Source organism: Haplochromis burtoni, unplaced genomic scaffold (assembly GCF_018398535.1).
Source record: "Haplochromis burtoni strain Fernald_Lab_line unplaced genomic scaffold, NCSU_Asbu1 Contig_23, whole genome shotgun sequence".
Lineage (NCBI taxonomy): Eukaryota > Metazoa > Chordata > Actinopteri > Cichliformes > Cichlidae > Haplochromis > Haplochromis burtoni.
The window spans coordinates 2,157,349-2,166,230 of NW_024582384.1; the positions used below are offsets into that span (position 1 = coordinate 2,157,349).

Genomic DNA, 8,882 nt, shown 5'->3' on the forward strand with positions numbered 1-8,882 from the left:
GGAGTAATAGAGCTGTTTTTTATTTTTACTATCATTCATGTTTTTATAACCAGATGAGCAGCTCCCTGGAGGCTCATTAGAACAAATGCAAGATGTGAACAGCCAATCTAGATCTGCTATTTATTGCAGGCCAGGTAGGGACCTATACAAGTAATTTTATATCAACAGAAGCTTTTTAAGGAGCTTTTAACCTATACTTGCTTAATTGCTGGAAAAAGAACTATGACAAATTAGCTTTTTACATTTGACGTCACTCACAGTTGGCAGTGTATTTATTTTCTATTGAAGTAAAAAACAGCTCTTCTGTGCTGTTTTTTGCACAAATAATGTAAATAAATTTGTTTCTTTGTAATCATGAGCTAGTAAGTTATAATAAGAGTTATGAATTTAATGGTTTCACTCCAGGTCTAAGTAAGTAAGGGTTTTGCGGGCTTTTTTCTTTCCTTATGTGTTCATATTTGCAGACCTGATCTGGTTTATTACAGTAAGCTTTACTTACTGTTTGATTTGTTTAGCTTTACTTTAAATTCAGAGTGTCACAGCTTGACCTTGCCGATATTTACAATTTGCTTCTTTGTGTTCTGCCACACCCTTTTTTTCCTAGCATCTCAGCACAACCTGAAGCAGACTTGCTGTGTCTGTTTAGCATACCTTGATCTGTTTGGCAGCAGCGGTCAGGCCTGGCCAGTGTCATTGTCCTTTACCTACAGTGATCGCTAAATACTGTACTTGGTGTTTACAAAACTAAGAAAGGCCATCTTTAAAGAAAAGAAGCTGGCATTCTTGGGAATATTTTTAAAATTTGTTCATAGCCAGTACAATGCCACCCCACCCACCCAAACCTCAAAAAACAAAGCAAAACAAAAAGCCCCCACACACTGATACTCAAAAAGAACTATTAAAATTGTGCTGCCTCACTTCTCATCTACTCACTTTTAAATGTAACTGAAAGAAGCCACAGTGAGAATTACTAGTAATCTGTCAAGATTTCACAATTTAATTATTCTTTAAATGACATTCTGGTAAACAATACAGTTATCGCCATCATTCCAGTGGCATAAGACATGAGGAAAGAGTCTTTAACAGTTTGACAAGCAGAAATGGAGCAAAACTGTCACTCAGCATGCACACAGATCTTTCACCCCCTGACACACGATCAGATTTACGGTGCAAATTAAGCAGAAACACACAGCAGCATTAGTGAAGCATTAAATGTCCCTGTGTTGTCTGGGAAAGGATTTATCTTCCACAGATCACACGCAGTTATTTGGCTTGGAGTTCTTGTTCACAAGGGGACACCAGAACAAGCCTCCTGATCACAGACGTAGTCCAGCTGAGGTCATTCAAAGTGCTGCACAGATCCGACTCCTTTCCCACAGAAACAAGGAACAGTGGCTCAGAAGGCAGCAGATGCAATCTGCCGCATGATTTTCAAACACTGACCTAAGCTAGAATGAGGACTTGGCTCACATTTTTGTAGATCATTATCAGGCATATATACTACTGCAAACTATACTGAGGTTCTATTTTATACTTCACAACTTACTGTGCCAATAACAAGGTTTTATCAAAAGGTGAGAAAAGCGTCTGTAATGGGCTAAGTTTCCATCCAGCTTAAACACTCCCAAATAAATCTCCGAGACACAGGGGGTTGAAGTCCAGGAGCTTTACTGGGTACTTTTTTGTGAAACTGTAAACACGATACAATGAAATATATGAGATGTATTATAGATACAATAAGCTCAAAACATCTGGCTAATTATTACAGCCTAACAACCTAGCCGCATAGCTTATATGAGACACAATAAAGCTAACCGAATAACAGACAACGGTTCAAACGCTTCGCCGCTTAATAGTACAAAAATGAATTATACTCACAGACTATGCCTTAGCGAGGGGAAAAGGATTAAACCTGTAACAGCGGAGCTGGCGGCTGCATGAGCCCACACGCTAATATCCCGAGTCACACGGTAGATTCACTTCCTGACTCCCAGCATGCACTGCTCTCGTGCTGTCATGGTTACGAAGATACACGAGTCCTACGAAGATACACGAGTCGCTCTAAGCTGTGATAACGAGATAAAAAGAACACATGAGAACACATTTCTAAAGGCATGACACTCCCCGCTTGGGATCTTTAAAGAGCCCACATCAATCAGCAGAATCAGACTTTGGAGAAAGAAGCAGAACTACTTCTGTAATGGGACGAGAGAATCCTCTCCTCTTTCCATCCTTGACGACCTCCACTTCGACCCTCCGAACCAATCCGTCCTTTCCTGGAAAGGCTTTCGTAATGATGCCCATAGGCCACTCGTTCCTCTCTGCCTGCTTATCTTTTAGGAGAACTACGTCCCCTTCTTGAAGATTCGGTTGTTTCCCTTGCCACTTGTGCCGAAGTTGCAGTGTTTTGAGGTATTCACGCCTCCATCTGTTCCAAAACATGTCCGCTAAGCCCTGAACTTGTTTCCACTCCTCTCTGAAAAGATCTGCTTCCTCGAAATTGCCTGACGGCAAAGGAGGTGTGGAACCTGTTTTAAGAGTCAGGAGCATCGCTGGCGTGAGGATGCAGGGCGACTCCGGGTCGGATGACACTGGGATGATCGGCCTTGCGTTCATAATCGCAGCTACCTCGGCCATAAGCGTGGTCAGAACCTCATGTGTCAGGCGAGACTTTCTTTGTTCAAGCAGCATGCAGTCCAAGATACGGCGGGCGATGCCGATCATCCTCTCCCATGCGCCACCCATATGGGATGCATGGGGTGGGTTAAACACCCAGGTGCAGCTCTGTTTACTGAGGTACTTCTCTACCCTGTCGAACTCTGAGTTTTCCTTGTCCATCCCCAACTCACGGGAAGCGCCGACGAAGTTAGTTCCGCAGTCCGAGCGTATCTGCTTCGCGGGGCCCCTGACCGCAAAGAATCTCCTCAAGGCGTTAATAAAGCTGCTAGCACTCATGGCTTCGATGACCTCAATGTGTACCGCCCTGGAACTCATACACGAGAATATCACCGCCCATCGCTTGGAGTTCGAGACTCCTCCTCTTGTGCGGCGTGAAACGACGTCCCATGGTCCAAAAACATCAACGCCCACGTAAGTGAAGGGAGGTGCCACTCGTAGCCGTTCTGCTGGCAGGGCTGCCATCTGTTGATGTTCGGCCTTCCCTCTCAGTTTCCTACAAGTGATGCATCTGTGAAGCAGACTGCTGATACAGCGTTTGGCTCCCACGATCCAAAACCCTGCAGCCCGAATAGCACCCTCGGTAAGATGTCTCCCTTGGTGCTTTACTGCTTCGTGATAGTGGGACACAAGCAGAGTTGCGAGGTGATGCCGGCCAGGAATGATGATGGGATGAGTCTCGTTCATGCCTAAGTCTGACTGCTCGATCCGACCTCCTACTCTGAGTAGTCGATCCTGGTCCATAATGGGATGCAATCTCCACAAACTGCTAGAGGATGGTATGTTGGTTTCCGAGTTGATGCACTTGAGCTCTTCTGCGTAGCAGTCGCCCTGGACGCTCCTTACAATGCACACCTCGGCTCTCAGTAACTCCTCCTCTGTAGGACGACAAATGTGCCAGCCTCGACATTCGCTCTGCGTCGAGCGAGCGAAGGACCTAGCTATGTGTATCAGGTGTGCGATGGCTGCACGGAGTGTGCTGAACTTGGAGAAACGTTCAAAGCGTTGAGGGCGTATCACACCTTTGGTGACATGGGTGAGTTTCGCCGTCACCTGCGGCCGCACTTCGGCATCGATGTCAGGGTCGACGAGATTGTACGTCTCTTGGAGCTCGGATAGATGCCCTGATGCGTCGCAGAGAAAGGCTGGTCCTTTGAGCCATGGTGTGCTACTGAGCAGGGCTGATGCTATGGTTCTTGACCCAACATCGGCTGGGTTGAGATGCGTTGGGACGTACTTCCACTTGCCAGGATTAGGTGACTGAAGGATTCGTTGGACCCTGTTGTGTACGTAGACATAGAACCTCCTTGACCGGTTGTGGATGTATCCCAGCACGACTTTGCTATCTGTATAGTAGGTGATGCTGTCGAACGTTGTGTCCATCTCTGCAACTATCATCTCAGCGATCTCGACAGCAAGCACGGCAGCGCAGAGTTCAAGTCTGGGGATAGTTGAGCCGGGTTGAGGAGCTAACTTCGCCTTCCCAAAGACGAAGCCAATCTCAGTCTGTCCCTGTTTGCTAGTTACCTTGATGTAGGCTACGGCTGCTATTGCTTTGACCGACGCGTCGGCGAAGACACAGAGTTCTCTCCTCAGAGCGCCTATGGTGGAGAGGGACGTATAAGGGCGTGGTATCTCGAGCCCCTCCAGGTCTTGGAGAGACTGTTTCCATCTAGTCCACTCGATCTCCATGTCTCTGGGAAGGGGTGCGTCCCAATCCTCCGCTTGCAGGGTGAGCTCTCTGAGAATCCGTCTTCCGTCGACTGTGATGGGTGCAAGGAACCCTAGGGGGTCGTATAGGCTGTTCACGGTCGAGAGTACCCCTCTGCGGGTGAACGGCTTCTGGTCAATCTCGATCTGGAACGCGAAGGTGTCCGTGCGCATGTTCCAAGACAGCCCCAGGCTACGCTGAATGGGCAGATCGTCGATGAAGAGATCTAGGCCATTGAAGTCCTGAGAGCGATCTTGAGGGGGGAACGCTCTGACTGACTGCAGAGCGATTTGACGCAACCTTGTGCAGCCTGAGGTTAGAAGCCGCGAGCATCTTCTGCGCTCGTTGGAGAACTGCGATGCCTTCTTCCTCTGTGTTGAAGGACTTCAAGGCATCGTCACATAGAAGTCGCGGTCGATGAATCTCCTGGCATCGCTGCCGTAGTCGGCCTCCGCTGCCTTAGCCGCCCGCCGCAAGCAGTACACTGCGACAGCGGGCGAGGGGCTGTTACCAAAGAGATGAACCCGCATCCTGTAGTCCACAATGTCGGAGGTAGGGTCGTTGTTTTTGTACCACAGGAAACGGAGAAAATCCCGGTGGTCCTCTTTCACGATGAAACAGTGGAACATGTGCTCGATGTCAGCAGTGATTGCAACCTGTTCCTTCCTAAACCTCATGAGAACGCCTAGTAGGCTGTTATTGAGGTCGGGACCGGTGAGTAAAACGTCATTGAGCGATACTCCCTCATAGGATGCGCTGCTGTCGAAAACCACGCGGATCTTGTCCGGCTTCCGAGGGTGATACACGCCGAACAGGGGCAAGTACCAACGCTCCTGACCAGGTTGCATGGGAGGGGCAGCTTCGGCATGTGCCTTCTTGAACATCTTCTCCATAAACTCTAGGAAGTCGGCCTTCATCCGTGGTCGTTTTTCCAGTGAGCGCCGAAGTGAGACGAGGCGTTCGAGGGCCTGTTTCCTGTTGTTGGGGAGTCGCCGTCTCGGTGACCTAAACGGCAGAGGTGCGACCCAGCTGTTGGAGTTGTTCTGGCAGCACTCGGCTTCCATTATTCTCAGAAACTCTAGATCTTCCAAGGATGGAGCGAGTCTGTGGTCGTTGGGAGTGCGAGCGAAGACGGTTTGCCCCAAATGGTCTCCAGTCAGCATCGTCGACACTAGTGCTGAATGGTGTTGGTAGTCGCGTGCTTGTTCGAACGCCTCTGTCACTTTGATCTGGTTGTCACATGGCTGGAGATGACTTGTACGACCATTTCCTAGAACGGCTGTTTTGTAACTTCTCACCTCCGGTGGCCTGTGAGCACCTCCGAGGCACACGTCGCCGACGATGACCCACCCCAGGTCAAGCCTTTGGGCGAAGGGAGCGTCTCCTGGGCCACTTATCTGCTCTCGGACCTTGTGGACCCGTAAGATATCTCTGCCCAGTAGGAGAAGGATGTTAGCGTCTGGGTCCGGAGGCGGTATCTTGTCGGCGATGCATTTTAGATGAGCATGATGGTAGGCCGCACCGGGGGTGGGAATCTCCGCACGAACGTTAGGGATTTGGTTACACTCGAGGAGTGTAGGCAAAGAAATACTCGATTTCTTATCCAATGGCTCTACGGTGTAGCCGCTGGCTCTCCTCCCTGCTGTCTCCGTACGTCCCGCGCAGGTCTTTAGGGTGTATGGGTACGGGCGCCCGGAGATCTTGAAGGCTTCGAAGAACTCTGACCGCGCGAGGGAGCGATTACTCTGCTCATCCAATATAGCGTACATTCTCTTGGCTTCCTCTCTTCGTCCGTTTGGGAACACCCTGACGAGACAGATCTTAGCACATGCTCTAGCGCTCAGACCTTCTCCACATACCTGTGTGCACGTTGCCTTGACCTCCTGGTTGTCCGCTTTGTCCTCCTCCCCGCTATCCTCTGAGGTGGAGGGGAACGACTTGGGCCTCCAGGCAGGCGTGTGGGGGTGGAGAGCTGTCGCGTGGGCAGCGCTCCCACACTCGGTACATGTTATCTCGGCTGTGCAGTTCTTTGCTAGGTGTTCTGTTGACGAGCAGCAGCGAAAACAGACGTAGTGTTCTTTCAGAAGCTGTTTACGGTCGTCTAAGCTCTTCTCGCGGAAGCCTCTGCATTTCCTCAGAGGATGGGGCTTTTTGTGCAGGGGGCAATACTTATTCGGGTCGATGCGTTCCCTGCTTTCTTTGGACTCGGACTTGGTAGTGCCTGAGACCTGTGTCTTGTGGGCGTGGACGGACGTCTTTGTGGGCCTCTCCCATTTATTCCTTCCTTCGGCTGGAGGGTTTGGCATGAAGAGGCTGAAACTTGGGTCCGTACGTGCTTTCGCCTCGGTGCGGATGAAGTCCACCAACACGGGGAAAGGTGGGAAGCTGACGAAATGTTCTTGTTTGTATCTCGCCCCGTGGTATAACCATTTTTCTTGTAAACTATATGGAAGTTTCTCGATGATGGGCTTAATCCCTCTGGAGGTGTCCAAGTACGACATGCCCGCGAGGTAGCCGTCTTCCTTGGCGGCTTGTAGCTCTGACAGCAGGTCGGCTAGGTCCCGGAGTCTCCGTGGGTCCTTTGATGTGAGCTTCGGAAAGCTTTCTAGTTTGCTGAACAGAGCTTGTTCGACTGCTTCTGGTGAGCCGTATACTTCGTCGAGGCGCTCCCATGCTGAGCACAGCCCAGTAGTTGGGTTCCTGATGTTGACCGCCTTTATTCTTCTTACTTGTTCTGCTGACTCTTTTCCCAGGTGTTTGGTTAGGAGGTCGAGTTCTTCTGCGGCAGACAGGTCTAGATTGGCAGTGGCGTTCTGAAACGATGTTTTCCAGGCCCAGTAGTTTATTGGCTGGTCGTCATATGCGGTGAGACCTGAAGTCACCAAGTGGTTACGAGTGAGATATTTGATAAGGTCGGTGGTTGTAGAGTGGTCGTAATCGCCTCCGTAGAGTGTCCCGTGGACGGGCTGATGCGTGGGAAACGTAGAATCTCGTTTGGGGTTCTGCTGTAGGAGTGGAGTTGGAGGGGGGTAGAAGGGTGACTTGGAGCTCTGTCTTAACGGTGCCTCGCTTTTCCAAGGGCCCTGAAGAGCTTGGCGTGGCGTAATAGCAGCGGGAGCGGCATCTTGGGTCTGAGCCGCGTTATGCGGGTGAGTGACTGGCTGAGAAGGGGGAAGGTTGTTTTCTGTAGCCGATAGACCCTTGGCGCTCAGGCTGGCCTGTTCGGTGACAAAGGCGGCTACGCGCTGGTCTTTGACAGACTGGGAGACCGGGCTGTTAACTTCGCTGCGTACTTCGAGACCCATATCTTGTAGACCGGCTACTAGGGAGTTCGCCTCTGCAACGGCAGCATCCCTTTCCTTTTCGTCCATTAATGCGTCGAGGCTCGCTTGAATACGTGCTTGCTCCACTTTAAGCTCGATTTCCCTTTTTGAATGTGCCGCTCTAGCTTGCGCGGCTTCAGCCTTTGCTTTTGCCACGGCGATGGCTATGCTGATTTTCGAGCCAGACGATGTACCAGATGAGCGACTGCTCCTTGAGCGCACACACTCTGACTGGTTGTCTCCATTTCCTTTGTTAGCATTGCTACGTTGTGACATTGCGTGTCGCTGGGTCTCCGGTATCGGGAGAGGAAGGCTGAAGGCGAAGCTCTCCGAAGGCTGTAGTGAGAGCCGTTTATCTCTTGATAATGAGTGGCTGCGTACGGCGGCGATCCTGTATGCCCCGTTAGCTGCGTTGCAGTCTTTTCACTGTAATGGGCTAAGTTTCCATCCAGCTTAAACACTCCCAAATAAATCTCCGAGACACAGGGGGTTGAAGTCCAGGAGCTTTACTGGGTACTTTTTTGTGAAACTGTAAACACGATACAATGAAATATATGAGATGTATTATAGATACAATAAGCTCAAAACATCTGGCTAATTATTACAGCCTAACAACCTAGCCGCATAGCTTATATGAGACACAATAAAGCTAACCGAATAACAGACAACGGTTCAAACGCTTCGCCGCTTAATAGTACAAAAATGAATTATACTCACAGACTATGCCTTAGCGAGGGGAAAAGGATTAAACCTGTAACAGCGGAGCTGGCGGCTGCATGAGCCCACACGCTAATATCCCGAGTCACACGGTAGATTCACTTCCTGACTCCCAGCATGCACTGCTCTCGTGCTGTCATGGTTACGAAGATACACGAGTCACTACGAAGATACACGAGTCGCTCTAAGCTGTGATAACGAGATAAAAAGAACACATGAGAACACATTTCTAAAGGCATGACACTCCTATAAGCATAGGTGTGCATTTATTGCCATGTTGTCAATGACTCACTCATATCTTTGAAATCTTACTCAGGATCCATCCAAGATCCTCTGACTGTATGGAATCATTTATTCTGAGTTGGATGTTTTGGACTTTGGAAATGAACGAGCAAAAATTCCCCAAACCTTTGTGTAACTACAGGGTGGGCCATTTATATGGATACACCGTAATA

At 49.6% G+C, this 8,882-nt stretch overlaps 2 protein-coding genes across 2 annotated transcripts; both read right to left on the minus strand.

Moving 5' to 3' along the window:
- Positions 1-1,594: 1,594 nt before the first annotated feature.
- On the minus strand, positions 1,595-4,754 carry LOC102309048. Its single transcript, XM_005935981.2, has 2 exons — positions 1,879-4,754; positions 1,595-1,690 (listed from the first exon to the last, which is right to left on the minus strand). The coding sequence occupies exon 1, from the start codon at positions 4,558-4,560 to the stop codon at positions 2,152-2,154; it is 2,409 nt and encodes an 802-aa protein (XP_005936043.2). The 5' UTR covers positions 4,561-4,754; the 3' UTR covers positions 1,595-1,690; positions 1,879-2,151.
- On the minus strand, positions 4,754-8,668 carry LOC106633481. Its single transcript, XM_042218792.1, has 2 exons — positions 8,428-8,668; positions 4,754-8,239 (listed from the first exon to the last, which is right to left on the minus strand). The coding sequence occupies exon 2, from the start codon at positions 7,984-7,986 to the stop codon at positions 4,774-4,776; it is 3,213 nt and encodes a 1,070-aa protein (XP_042074726.1). The 5' UTR covers positions 7,987-8,239; positions 8,428-8,668; the 3' UTR covers positions 4,754-4,773.
- Between the last annotated feature and the right edge of the window lie 214 nt (positions 8,669-8,882).